Genomic DNA, 12,868 nt, shown 5'->3' on the forward strand with positions numbered 1-12,868 from the left:
CGAGTCTCGGCCCTCGGCGGACATTATCTATTATCAAGTTATATTTATATAGATTATACAGAATGATCTTCACTCTTCGGCACTTTCCACCCACGTTCCAACCCAAAGACCTTGCCCGTGATAATAGCTTTGATGGTGAGGAGATTCACCACAATCCACATCACAACCAGCATCAGCAGCAGCGCCGTCGACCACACATTGAACGCCGGCGAGTCCATCTCCTTGCCCATCTGCACCGCTGCATTCGTATACACTCCCTAAATCCCGACCTCATTAATGAACGCCTAAATAGTATGATATGATGTTCACTCACCCACGGAAAAATAAGCGACCACGCCGTCAAAGAAAACGACAAAGTCCTGAACCCCCCCGACTGCACATGCAGGGTATACACAATACTCAGTATAGCAAAAAACCACCAAAACGACGAAAACCCCCACGCCATGACGCCCGCAAACTGGCTCACAAACGACATCGGCACGGCCGCTTGCTCCGTCAGTAGCGAGCCGCGGTTGTAAGCGCCAAAGCTGTGCCTTATGGCGCTGCCTAGGATGTGGAGGGCGAAACTGGCTTGTCCGTAGGGCCCGCATAGCACCATGTCCTGGTATGCGTTGTCGCGGACGGGCGAGTTCTGGTCGAAGTGGTGGTACATGATGCAGGCGTCGACGCAGATGGTGAGGGCCATTCCGGCGCCGAGTTCCATGTATGAGATGATGATTGCGGGGACGCGCAGGCGGGCGCTGAGGGTGCTATTCTCGCAGATGGTGCCACCGCCTGCGGCAGAGGTCAGGATGGAGATGATAGGGAGGAGGAGGGCTGGCGGTACGTGTTCGAGGCCCGCCGGCTGCATTTTGAGTTGCAGGTAGGGCACGCCGATTACGCTGGCCATGGAGAGGGCGGTGGAGATCCACCACAGGACGTAGGCGACTAGGTCGGCGGAGCCGGTGTATTGGAGCGATATCATCTGGATGATGGAGGTGAAGGCGATGGGGATGCTGGCCAGGCAGGAGGCCTCGACGACGCTGGTGCGGATCTGCCGGAGGACGTGCCTTGGGTACAGCACTATGCGGGTGATGTAGATTGCGAGACTGAGGCCGAGGAGCACTATCGCGTAGATCCAGACGATTTTGGCGAGGATGGGGAGGGCGTCGAATTGGTAGTGAAGCTGGTGCAGGATGGCCGCGATGATGGCCACGCCTTGGGGGGCGAGGAACCACGACGACGAGAAATTCCACACGGCCAGGAGAACTGGCCGTGTTGGCTGCAGCTCTTCAGACATGTCGAAACGTAGCTTTGAATACTCTACATATTATGAAGTGTAGCTTTCACTGCTGTAAATGTAAATTATGGAAGTTCAGGCACTGACGAGGCCGTGATGTCATAGTTATACCACACAAGTCCGATACCAAGTACAAGACTATAAGTCATAAAGAAGACAAGTAATTACATATACTGCTTCATATCCTCCGGCATGCCCATATCCTGCGGCGCATCGTCCCTGATCTTATACCACCTCGGTTTCGTGCCAACAAATATATGACACTCCAACTCCGGAACAGCCATGGCAGACTGCTCCTCATCCACAGTGACAGCAACAAGGCCCGTCTCCTGCGGCCGTTTATCGTAGACCATTGTCACCGGCGCATGGCACGAGCTGCAGACAGTGCGCGTGGCAAAGTCGGTAAGCCGGAGTTCCACGACCGCTGCGTTTTCAATCCACTGGAAGTGCTCGCTTTTGACGTTGACGAAGGGGGCAAAGGGGGCGCCGTGGACGAGCTGGCACATTGTGCAGTAGCAGAAGGAGAGGCCGTAGATGGGGCCGGTTGTTTGATAGCGTGTCTTGCCGCAGTAGCAGCTGCCGATGACGGTGGGAGATGTCATGGTTAGATACAGATATAGCTATACAGATATACAGGTATGCACTGTGGATGGTTTTATTTGAAGGATTGGGGAAATATATACCCCTCATTACATCACAATGTGACCTCGTATATGCGATGCGACATTCCTCTCCATGTAGCTACTAGTTATTAGCCATATCGGGCAGGCCAAGCCAGACTGCTTATTGAATTCGTTAGCGTCATATAATTACCTACAGGGTATATATTATTATTCTATGATGGCCAACGCGGCGCATTCAAAATCAACCCCATTAACATCCCCGAGAAGAGCGCAGTGACAGGCACCGTAATCACCCAGCCAAAGTAGATCCACGCAACAAGCCGCAGGTTAATACAGCGCCAGTCACCATTCGCCAGACCAACGCCGATGGACGCCCCGGCTATACATTGCGTCTGCTATCGTTAGTCTTATCCACCGAAGTAAGTAAAGAAGACGCACCGTTGACACTGGCAGCCTCAGCCTCGTGGCCATCAGGATAGTCATGGCGCTGCTCAGTTCCATGCAGAACCCGCGCGACGGCGACATCAGGGTTAATCTGTTCCCCAGATTGCGCATGAGATGGTATCCATACGTCATGAGGCCGAGCACAATTGCGCCGCCGCCGAAACACCTACCAAGTCAGTACCACACACTTATCACGAATTCAGGTAAGTGGGTAAGTGAGTAGGACGACGTACAAAACCCACGTCGGCACAGGGACTTCACTCCTAATCTCCCCACTCTGCCAAACCAGATACGTCGTCGCAAACGGCGCAATTGCATTCGCGACGTCGTTGGCCCCGTGCACGAACGACGCCGTCGCGGCTGTGAGGATCTGCAGCGAGCTGTACATGTACTCGGCCCTGTTATCGAAGCGCGACGCCCGCGCGTGCATGTCCTGGATGTCCCACGTTAGCACGGTCTGCCGCTTCTGAGCCTGGATCACGTCTTGCTCGAGCCCGTGGTACAGGATGCGTTGGATGCTCCACCAGAGTACGGGCCAGCTTGTCCAGGGTCCTGCGGGGCGGGGCGGGATGCCGTCGATGAGGCCGGTGGTTGGTTGGCTGTGGCTGTCTAGGCGCTCTGTGTCGGTGTCGGTGTAGGTGTAGGTTGATGATTGGATGGATTGGAGGAGGTGTTCGGAGGCGCGTAGGCATTTGAGCTCGTCTTGCGTGAGGTGGCCCCGGTAGTAGTCTTTTATGTTCAGACTGCTGCGTCCGGCTGGCGGAGGGCTGGGCAGAGGCCGGGTGAGTAGGAATGGGCCGCGCCAGATGTCGTACCATTTCAGTTGCCAGTCCTCGTTCATGACGCGGCGCCAGAGGTAGGGGAGGAGGAAGAGGATTTGCAGGAGGACACAGCCGGTTGCGACGGTCATCACGGCGACGGAGACTTGCATGGCGTTTAGCTCAACGTCGAGCTGGATGCCCTTCCACACGATGAGCACTGGTCTGTTAGTGTTTCCCTTGCAACTGGGGTTTAGTGATGGATGGCCTACTGGTTAATCCTCCGATCGCAAAGAACGAGTAGATCGGGATAGAGAAAAGAGCTCTGTGCACGGCGTATTTACTGGCCAGGACAAAGTGCTTCGTTATCAGAAACATGACAGCGCCCAGTACACCTGCTATTCCCGGGGCAATCCCCCAAGCTGCAAAGACCTGTGCAACGCCATGCCAGCCCCAGTGTATCTGTTTTATCCCCACCGAGGCCGTGCCCGCACCGACCAGCCCGCCGATAATCGAGTGCGTCGTGCTCACGGGCAGTCCGAAGCGCGTCGCGATGGTCAGGAAAGAGGACGACCCGATGATAGCGCACATCATGGCGAGCATGAGAACGGCGGGCTCTGCATCGTACAGGTGGGGGTCTATGATCTTATCGCGGACTGTTGCGGCGACTCGCGAGCCGACGCTGACGGACCCTGCAAACTCCATGCAGGCGGCGATGACCATCGCCTGCTTGAGTGTCAGGGACCGCGAGGAGACCGACGAGGCGAACGAGTTGGCTACATCGTTGGCTCCTAGCTGGGTTAGACTTGAAGGTGGGTAGATATGGAACTGGAACTGGTACCTATATTCCAGGCATCGAGAAACGCGAATATCGTGGTCACCGCAAAAATATAGTCATACTGGTGGAGGGCCATAGGCTCGAGTGGTTGGTGAGGACCAGACAGGAATGCATTGTGGGTTGGCAGCTGTCATGGAGCTGCCAGATGTCGTCTTTAATAAAGACCGGGCAGAATAAAGACCAAGGCAGGAGGTAGAGGAATGTCCAAGACCATCGGATGATTCCAAGCTTCTTGGCTGTTGACAGCAGCCCACGTGGAGGCGACAAGCCCTGGCAGTGGCCACTGCGACTCCTGCAGGAAGACTGGGCAATAGGCTGGCTCTTCACTGCTTTGTTAAACAAGGACATTGCTGAACAGCGTCCTTCACAGCAGTCGAGCATACTCCAGATGGCCACCGACAATGTCTGTCATGAACCGGTCCAACTATCCACAGTTCGCAAGTGGACCAACTTCCAGAATATCCATCTTGTTCTGTTCCCGCGATATGCGCCGTTCTATGCGCGTCCGTCCGTGCACTCCAAGCAGTCTCAACACTGCCACCGCGGCCGGGCCCGTGGATCGGATCGGCTTGCTGAATGGCTAATAAGGATAGCTAAAGATGTCAGAGTAAGGTAAGATGCAGGGTACACAGCAGATCTCCGTTGTCTAACCCGAACCCCACCTGTCCGTTAAAGTGGACGCGATGGCCCACGTTGTGTAACTACTAACCAGGGTGGTGGCAGCAGACCGGCAGATGGATGAACAGTGTACAGAATGTGATGCTGCAAACGAAAGCTGTGTAACAGGACAGCCGTAGTTCAACCTCGGTATTCCAGCTACTGGTTCTCGGGATGGTCATCTATACCTAGGCTTGATATTCTATTCCTAACTCGTGCTATATCCATCACTTCTTGTCTTACCGGACAGCATACATGCAAGACCCTTTTTAACCAGACAAGGAGCCTTGAATGACACCTTAACAGCGGATATCTTTAAGAGCATATTATAAAAAGTCTACTCCCAGATAATACTACTCAACCCCGTCGACGAATTACTCGCCTGCCCCGGCTCCCCAACACGCAAATTAGCAACCATCCGACCGAGTCTTCCACTCTCCGGTTCCCTCATGACAATAGCGACATTCGACGAAGCCTGGTTCCCAATTGCCACCAGGGTGCCGTCCTTGTTAATAGCTAACGTGCGCGGAATCGTCCCATACGAGGATGTAATTTCGCTGAATGCCACAGTGCCATTGGGTGACTGCACCAAGGTCGCAAGCGAGTCATTCGGGGGAAAGCCCCCGTCGAAGCGGATTGAGGCGTATAAGGAGTCTCCGTGCATGCGAAGCTCCGAGAGTGAAGCATTTTCTGGTAACCGTCCGCCTGGGTACGGCACAAAGGATTGCGTCTCCTTGAAATCGAGACAACCGGAGGATGGATAGGAGACAGCGAACGCATTGAAATGTCCGCCTAATTCACTGACTGTGTACAGCATAGTCACTGGAGTCTCTCTGAAGTGCGACGGACTACTTTTCCAGAACAGTCCATGTCGCGGTCCACTTCCAGCAGTGTAGTTCAGACTCGGACACGCATGGAGATATCCCGAATCCTTGTCAATGGAATACACCCGAACCTGATCGGCGCCTAGATCGGGAACAAGAATAAAAGAACCGGTTGGGTCGAGGATGACCTGGTGCGGGTGCGCGGCGTCCTGCTCTGGTCGGATACCGGGCTGGGACAGCTTGTAGCGGAAGACCTGCAAGGTCTCATCATCAGGACTGAGAGGGAGTTTGAAGGTCGACAGGGCGGAGCCGCCGCTGGTAATGTTACTCTTCACAATCTGGTTCGACGAGAGGTTAGGATCACTTACTAGTGCGCAACAGCCAGGTACTTGTCTCCGTTCTCGCCGGTATACATGGCACTATGGACTGCGGCGCCTACGTCGGCGGTCTTGGCGAGCTCAGTCAGTCTGCCATCTTTGTCGACTGTGTATGAACTCAATGAGCCACTGACAGTGGCATCGCCTGCGTGGTCGGAGCAGTAGAGTGTGCGCGTCGGCGAGTCGAACGTCAGCCAACTTGGGCCATCGCCACATGTCTTCAAAGATGAAGTGATGGAGAGCGAGTTTTCGCCGTCAAGAGAAAGGGAGTAGATGTTGCCGTCATAGTGTGTAGCGTAGAGGTTCGTGGCAGCTGCCAGGGAGATGAAAGGAAGATAGCGAAACATGATGCAGTTGGAGATTGAGAGAAGGAGAGAGCTGAGGTTATAAGCAGCCTGCAGGACTGTAATTAATTGGAGACTAAAATCTCCCCGCATTTATTGTCTATTACACTAGTTAACTACAGCGTCGGCATATGAGCAGTCAATAGCCGGAGATCGGCCGATGGAGCGAAGCCCGGAATAATTCATACAAGTTACACCAATCAGGGCGAAGTCATCATTATATGAGATATTAGATCTGATGGACGACCTTCGTATCTCTATGTATGAGAACCCTGCCGTCTTCACCCACCCGCTTCTTCATCGTCTGCTGTACATCGATCGGCGGAGTCCACGACACTTCCAGCCCAAGACCGATGATCCATCTCCAGTCTTTTACACTGTGAGCCGTATCCTGTAGCTCCTTCATAACGGGCGGGAAGCATCCCGGGGAACAAAGGTCAATATCGACATCACGGTATCGTTTATACCCCCTGCTGCCCTTGGTCGAGGCATTCAGATACTGCAGCCGTGGCATACGGAGCGCCGCTTCTGCTAGGCTCCGAACCAAGGGGTCAAACATATCAGGGTCTGGATTTCGCCTCCAGGGATGGTAGGGGATGTTGCCATTAAAGAACGCAGCACGCTCCTCGTCGATTTCTTCGTCGTATCTCGAGTCATCGCTCCTCTCCGACTCAGACTCGTCCTCGACCCCTATCATCAATTCTTCCTCTGAATCAAGCTCCTGAGCTGTGACTGCTGCAGGATCCCCCGTATAATACCATCGGCCGTCATAAGTAACAATTGTCATATCCACTGCCATCTCAGTGAGGTATGGAAATTCTCCATCGTCACCCTGCCCCGATTCCCACAATGCTGGGGAGACGATGCACGGGCCGTCCATATGGAGGATCCGGAGGCTTCTCTGGGCTAACTTGCGTATCGCATGGCTCAGTACATCCCCGTCTGGGTACGACGGGTCCTCCGCGAGTGCTATGTTGAAGTCATGGTTTTCCGGCGCAGAGTCTCGCACTGACAGGCACAGTACTTCTAGTTTTTGCAGGGTGGGAGCCTCCAGGGCCTTACCCAGTGCATCTCTGTACTCTGCCCGTGAGACTTTATAGCGGGCATGAACAGGCGGTAGTGTCAGGTTCAGCTCGCGCAGGTTCGGCATAGTCAAAAACATTTCCTTGAACGCGGTCGGATGGATGCGCCGGCCACCACCAACCAAGAAACTATTGACACAGTCCACGGTAGGTAGCGCTGCCTTTTGGCTGTCAATGCTCAGGCTGTGGTCGGGATACAGCCACCGGTAGTCCTCGCATCCTTCGTGCCACCCGTCATCGTCGTACTCGTCCGTTGGAGACTCGGCCCCGACTTGGAGGTCCACCAAGTGTGTCTTGTCGTTCCAGGTGGCGAGTTCTTTCCATAGTGTCGTCAAGCCTTTATGGAATGCAACAAGGTTGGCCCGGTGCTCCCTGCGCCGTTCCTTCAGGTACCGACGGAAGGACGGATATGGAGGCAGGGTCACTGCGTATATAAGTGTGCGCAGCGCTGTTTTGCGCCATGGATGAGCGCTGATTGCGCGCAGTCGTTTTTGGTGGTCTCCGGAAACGTATACCCTGGTGAATGTAAACCGTTCCACCGCGACTTGGAATGGGCGTGATATTGTTGCATAGGGGCCGAGAGGGTCATTGACGTCCAGCACAAATAGTTGTAGCACGATGAGATCAATGATCTCGGGGCTGAGGCTGTGAAGAGTGGCGGGCATTGTGGTGATGAGAACAGGATGGAGTAAACTGGCTGAATTTTGGTGTTTGAAGGAACGAAAGGAACAGGTCAGATCGGGCTGCAGATCAACACTGCCAAGACATACGGTATCATACCAGTAAGAAACGAGCAGTACACACTACAAGTGTCCCGGGTTTAGTTGTATTATGCAAATCGACTCTCAAGACCAGCTCGGTCAGTGTTTTGGACAGGATATGTTCACTCGGTTCATATTCTGTCCTAGATCGATCCAGCTGGCTTTATAGAAATTGGGCCGTTTGCTTTGATCGGAAGGCCATTAATGAAGGTCCGATGATACGATGTATATCCTTATTTTATTTTGTAGTGTATCCCGCCACTATATCAATACTAGTTTAACCACGCCTGACCGGAACTCTACCTTGCTGCTGGAAGTTCCAGTATCATACACTATCATACACCAAACACCAGGTACGATTCCAGATTCGCTCGAATGAGTTCGTTTGGTGTCATGATCAGTGCTGCCCCTGCAGGCATCGGGCTTCTCAGACAGGTTGTGCTGCACTTCCAATTATATTTGAAGCATTAGCAGGGATAGTCAAAAGCCATATTCTATCGAAGTGGAAAGCGAGTTACAGCTGTTGACAGGTTGTATCACCGGACCGGTTGGAACAACATACCCCGGTAGATGGCTTAGATACCTTTTCTTTGAGATAGTACCCAAGCTCAACTGTGAATGAGCCGGCCAGACCAGCATGTGCAGCAGATCACTTCAATCATAATGCGCAGCCAATATATGTTGATAGAACAAAGCCTTCATGATACAGTTCTCACAGAATAGCATAAAGCAGATACCCTGGTATATGTCCAGTCCTTTCATGATACCTTTAAGAAAAAGGTGAATAATTCACATCAAAGCGTGCCTGTGCTAGACATGAACATATAAATTCATCACCTAGCCCGTCTACTGACTCCAACATAAACAAGCTACAAACTACAAACTAATAATCAAGACCAAATTATATCGTCACAATGCCAGGCACACCAGGCTCTTCCCGATCTGGACGAACTCCATCTCGCTCCCCATCAGGATCTCCCTCTCGAGGCGGAGGGAATATGTCATCGCCGCACTCACGCAGTTCCCCTTCCCCCTCGCCAGGCCTAGGCAGAGGCTCCTTTGCAACTCCGCCTCGCAATGTAGGATGGGGGTTTGGTGGCCCGCCAACGCCTCCTGGGAATCGCAATCACGGTGGTTCGCCCATGGCTAATATCTACAGGTTGAACGGGAGTCAGTCTCCGTCTCCCCTATCGGACAGATACGCACCGGGGACATCAGGACGGGACCGCGGTGGTGCCTCGGCCATGTCGCCGCGTAGTAGCTCGAGTCCTGGACAATCGGCATCATCACCAAGTCCTCAGCCGGGTAATGGCCGTGCAGGCGCTCCGCCTGGACCTTGGGAGTTCGCTCCGGATATTGGACTGGCGCGGGACCCTAGGTACTATGGCAATTCTAGTCAGCCGGTGCGTATGACGGCGAGGGAACGGGGACGGGGACTGGGCCGTTCTTATGGGCGTGTGCCAACCAGTAGCCCTTCTTCGCCGACTAGCAGCTCTTCGGTGCCTTCGCCGCGGACTCCCCCTGCCCAGATGGGCAAACGGCCTCGTCAGGGTTCGACTCCCCCGTCGGGGGCTGGGCCTTCGAAGGGTAAGAGGCGGTATTGATTGTTTTGGTTGCTTTTGTTGGTTTGTTTCGGAAGTATCTCGTGAGAATTTAATAGAACAGCATTCATATTTATAAGTACCTGAGTGTTCGATCACATCTATAAGAAGTCTCCACCTCTGTATAACTCTGTATTAAGCGCCAACATCCAGTATAGAGGTTTGATATGTACTATTTGGCTTCGTATAATTATTTACATCCAGCTCCACTGAACCCCATGAATCCAGCTTAACAACGATCTCCGACAGAAACAACCTCAGATCTCCTTCCATCACCAACACCCCCAACAGCTTCCACAAACACCTTCTCAGGGGCAGCGTCAAGCCGGATCTCCGTTTCGAAGCCATTCCTAGGAACAGTATCCACCTTCTCAAATTCGTCTGACTCCTGTGCCGCCATGACCTTCCACGACTGGACATCCGTCGCTCCATTCCAGCTCACATATACAACTGTCTTCCCTTTCTTAACACACGCAACCACATCAGGAACAGTCCTGGGACGCCCAATCCACGGGGCCCTGTACCCCCGGTAGGAATCCAGTGTCTCATCATACCCAAACCTCGCCCTCATAACCAACGCACCTTCCTCGTCATATTCCTCCAGCTTCGGAGTCGAACCGTGCTGCAACAAGACATGCCCATTGGTTAGGTTCTGGTAACTACCCTGCGAATGCCCAAACACGGGCTCCTCTGCGTCCCACAATCTCTGTACCGCGGTCGCGGTGTGCTGCTTTAGATCCAGCTCGAGAATCAGCCCCGTGGTGATTTTGACGTCGCTGGTGTAAGCTGCGTTTTCGTTGTTGTGGAGCTGCAGTGTGATCTTTTCGTCTGTCTGCGATATGAACCGCGCGTCGTGCTGGAAGCAGAAACTTGCCTCGGGGGCGAGTGTGAAGGAGCCGCCTTTTTGGCCCTGGTTGGTTTTATTAGATTTTGAAGTTGGAGTAGTTGGAGGGGTTAAGANGGCTATATGGGCGTCTGACGTACGTGTAAATTCCAAGTTACGTTACCATTCTTATCGATGAAGAAGAGGCTGCACATGTACCGCGAAGAGACGAGGTATGAATCGCCGTATTTCGCTACAGAGTTCAGGTGTGGATATTCGAATGGTTCAGTCCCGTTTTCCCCTTCACCATTAAGAGGCAGGACGATATCCGAGAATGGAAGCTCGGAGACATGTTCGACTGTGCTCCAGCGGAAGAGGACCTCGTTGGTCTTGATATCAATCTCGTAGAAGAGACCGTCTTGCACCCAGCCGTCTTCTGGACCGCCGAGCGAGCTCAGGTCCATCTGCGTGTTATTAACAGCTGTTACCAGCATAGTGCCTTGATCGGTAATTTGGCTCTCGTGGATGTCTATATAGGACTCGAATGTCTGGGGGTCGGCAACGGTTAAGAACTTGTGTTCCTCTCCGGGCAGCGTAACACGGTAGATCTCATCGTATGAACTGTTCACAATACTGATACCACCATATCCAAAGCCAGGGAATAGATATCCATTCCAGTAGGCGAGCACTGGTTCACCGTCCAGCATCTGTGGCTGGTATGCGGAGATGTTCATCTGCGGCCCCCGCCAGACGAGCTGTCCATCGTCGTCGTATATCATGGGATACCCCGTTTCACGGAGCATATCATGCGGCGATATGAAAATGTAGCCAAGCTCTGTTTGTCCGTGCTTGGTGACATTCATATAGGGTGCTTGGATGAGGGTGCTTTTGAATGACTGCAGAGGCCACATGGGCTGGTTATTGTGTGTCTCTGCAGCAGCACCAGGCGGTCCGGCAAGGGCTGCGAGATAGAGAGCGTGCAGACACCAAGGCTTCATCTTGACGTATAAACTTTATAAAAACAGGTACAAGGTAGATACAACGGGCGTTACCGTGGGACCAAAAATCCGGGGAAGAATGATCGTCTTTATACTTGGCACGGCTTGATTCTCCAACTGCACACTGTACGGAGTAAATCAAGTTCGCCATCTATTCAAAGATATCGCGGGTTAATTCCGCCGAGTCTCCAAATATCATGTCCAGTGGGCCAATGGTGGACCCTAAATCCACCAGTCTGGAGTAGGCACCGACCGCTCAGACCTCGTTCCTGATATCCGAATCGTGGTTCCTAGCCGTATGAAATGCCGAAAGCTTGAATACCTTTGGCTCCATAACGATAAGGCGGACAGGATAGCCTCCCAACCGCGTGAGGTACTGGGTCTATCGGCAAATACGTGCTCGAGTAGAGCCGAAATTGAGGGGATCCATTCCATGTCTACCCCAGTATGGAACGGCATTCCCCACTCCCCACACTCTGGCCGGGGGAAAGAAAGAACCTAGCCTTTGATAGTATACTATGACAGTACAGAAGAAATAGCCGAGTTTTGCAGTAAGTACAACTTTATTATGCTTATCGCGGGGAGGTTCGGAATTCCTCGCCTCGATCATTTGATTTCCGAAGTATGGCTCAGTGGTTAGCCCTGTGATGTTTGAAATGGACGTGCCAGAAGTAGCTTTATATGAAATGAGGAAGGGGAGAGAGATTTGGTTATGCCAGGACTGTTGTTGAGATGCTATGGAAGCCTTCTGATATTAAGCCTATCCAGGAAGGAAGTTCTCTCCTATATCTGAGCTACCGGATTGTCAATAGAAACAGAGTTTTGTATGTTTGCAGGAATGGCCCCGTCTCGCTATCAGTTCGCTCCCATCCATAGTTTCTGGAGAATAGTCTTCCATATATCCAAGTGACATTGTAATCTGGTCCATACATGAAAAATGTATCTAGATGCTGGTCTGTTGATATCCCAAGCCAGTCATTTCAGTGCCGCCCACGCCTGAAACAACCCAGCAGCCGCTATAATCACCCCGTCCTTCGTAAGGCCCCTCCACAGATACCACGCGGCGACCGTCCAAGCCATGACTGAGAGCAAAGAAGCCATGGCACGTCCAAGCGGCTCCTCTAGAAGACCCGGGTTCTGCGCCCAGTGGAAATTCAACAGGCCTGGACTCGTGTTAGCATGCATAGCTTACAGTTCATGTCGAGAATAATTAATACCAGCTAGGATGAGGTAGCCACTCCCCTGATACCATCCGCTCATGCTGAATGTGTATGCGACATTTGGGAGGGCTTGAAATTGATGTGTTTGTTGGAATTTCCTCCCTGAGGCCTGTGACGGTTAGTTTATCCGTTTTCTCATGCAGTGGAGACTGACCGCGTGCAAAAGGGATACGGCCAAGGAGCCGTAGCCGGCGGCCTTGAGAAGCGTTGGGTCTGGCATTGTACGGAGTAGACGGGGT

General features: G+C 52.8%; 8 protein-coding genes across 8 annotated transcripts; 1 reads left to right on the top strand and 7 right to left on the bottom strand.

Moving 5' to 3' along the window:
- Positions 1–53: 53 nt before the first annotated feature.
- On the bottom strand, positions 54–1,279 carry ASPSYDRAFT_204472 (putative malic acid transport protein; the record flags this gene model as incomplete). The annotated part of the gene is made up of 2 exons (XM_040843855.1): positions 54–257; positions 314–1,279. The coding sequence occupies 2 exons, from the start codon at positions 1,277–1,279 to the stop codon at positions 54–56; spliced, it is 1,170 nt and encodes a 389-aa protein (XP_040702134.1).
- Positions 1,280–1,361: 82 nt separating this feature from the next.
- ASPSYDRAFT_1048186 (GFA family protein) lies at positions 1,362–2,213 on the bottom strand. Its single transcript, XM_040839811.1, has one exon. The coding sequence runs from the start codon at positions 1,879–1,881 to the stop codon at positions 1,444–1,446; it is 438 nt and encodes a 145-aa protein (XP_040702135.1). The 5' UTR covers positions 1,882–2,213; the 3' UTR covers positions 1,362–1,443.
- Positions 1,986–4,095, bottom strand: ASPSYDRAFT_46349 (inorganic phosphate transporter). The gene is made up of 5 exons (XM_040847202.1): positions 3,946–4,095; positions 3,377–3,895; positions 2,580–3,324; positions 2,341–2,512; positions 1,986–2,294 (listed from the first exon to the last, which is right to left on the bottom strand). Exons 1-5 carry the CDS (start codon positions 4,016–4,018, stop codon positions 2,115–2,117), a joined length of 1,689 nt encoding a protein of 562 aa, XP_040702136.1. The 5' UTR covers positions 4,019–4,095; the 3' UTR covers positions 1,986–2,114.
- Positions 4,096–4,936: 841 nt separating this feature from the next.
- ASPSYDRAFT_58812 (lactonase family protein) lies at positions 4,937–6,147 on the bottom strand (the record flags this gene model as incomplete). Its single annotated transcript, XM_040849591.1, has 2 exons — positions 4,937–5,738; positions 5,792–6,147. The coding sequence occupies 2 exons, from the start codon at positions 6,145–6,147 to the stop codon at positions 4,937–4,939; spliced, it is 1,158 nt and encodes a 385-aa protein (XP_040702137.1).
- A 226-nt stretch (positions 6,148–6,373) lies between these two features.
- ASPSYDRAFT_153723 (uncharacterized protein) lies at positions 6,374–7,891 on the bottom strand (the record flags this gene model as incomplete). The annotated part of the gene is made up of 1 exon (XM_040842313.1): positions 6,374–7,891. One exon carries the CDS (start codon positions 7,889–7,891, stop codon positions 6,374–6,376), a length of 1,518 nt encoding a protein of 505 aa, XP_040702138.1.
- Positions 7,892–8,901: 1,010 nt separating this feature from the next.
- On the top strand, positions 8,902–9,591 carry ASPSYDRAFT_32383 (uncharacterized protein; the record flags this gene model as incomplete). The annotated part of the gene is made up of 1 exon (XM_040844974.1): positions 8,902–9,591. One exon carries the CDS (start codon positions 8,902–8,904, stop codon positions 9,589–9,591), a length of 690 nt encoding a protein of 229 aa, XP_040702139.1.
- A 144-nt stretch (positions 9,592–9,735) lies between these two features.
- Positions 9,736–11,322, bottom strand: ASPSYDRAFT_204479 (arylsulfotransferase family protein; the record flags this gene model as incomplete). The annotated part of the gene is made up of 2 exons (XM_040843856.1): positions 9,736–10,498; positions 10,573–11,322. 2 exons carry the CDS (start codon positions 11,320–11,322, stop codon positions 9,818–9,820), a joined length of 1,431 nt encoding a protein of 476 aa, XP_040702140.1. The 3' UTR covers positions 9,736–9,817.
- Positions 11,323–12,384: 1,062 nt separating this feature from the next.
- On the bottom strand, positions 12,385–12,849 carry ASPSYDRAFT_90509 (uncharacterized protein; the record flags this gene model as incomplete). The annotated part of the gene is made up of 3 exons (XM_040852347.1): positions 12,385–12,572; positions 12,627–12,738; positions 12,784–12,849. The coding sequence occupies 3 exons, from the start codon at positions 12,847–12,849 to the stop codon at positions 12,385–12,387; spliced, it is 366 nt and encodes a 121-aa protein (XP_040702141.1).
- Positions 12,850–12,868: the final 19 nt, after the last annotated feature.

Source organism: Aspergillus sydowii, assembly GCF_001890705.1.
Source record: "Aspergillus sydowii CBS 593.65 unplaced genomic scaffold ASPSYscaffold_6, whole genome shotgun sequence".
NCBI classification, from domain to species: domain Eukaryota; kingdom Fungi; phylum Ascomycota; class Eurotiomycetes; order Eurotiales; family Aspergillaceae; genus Aspergillus; species Aspergillus sydowii.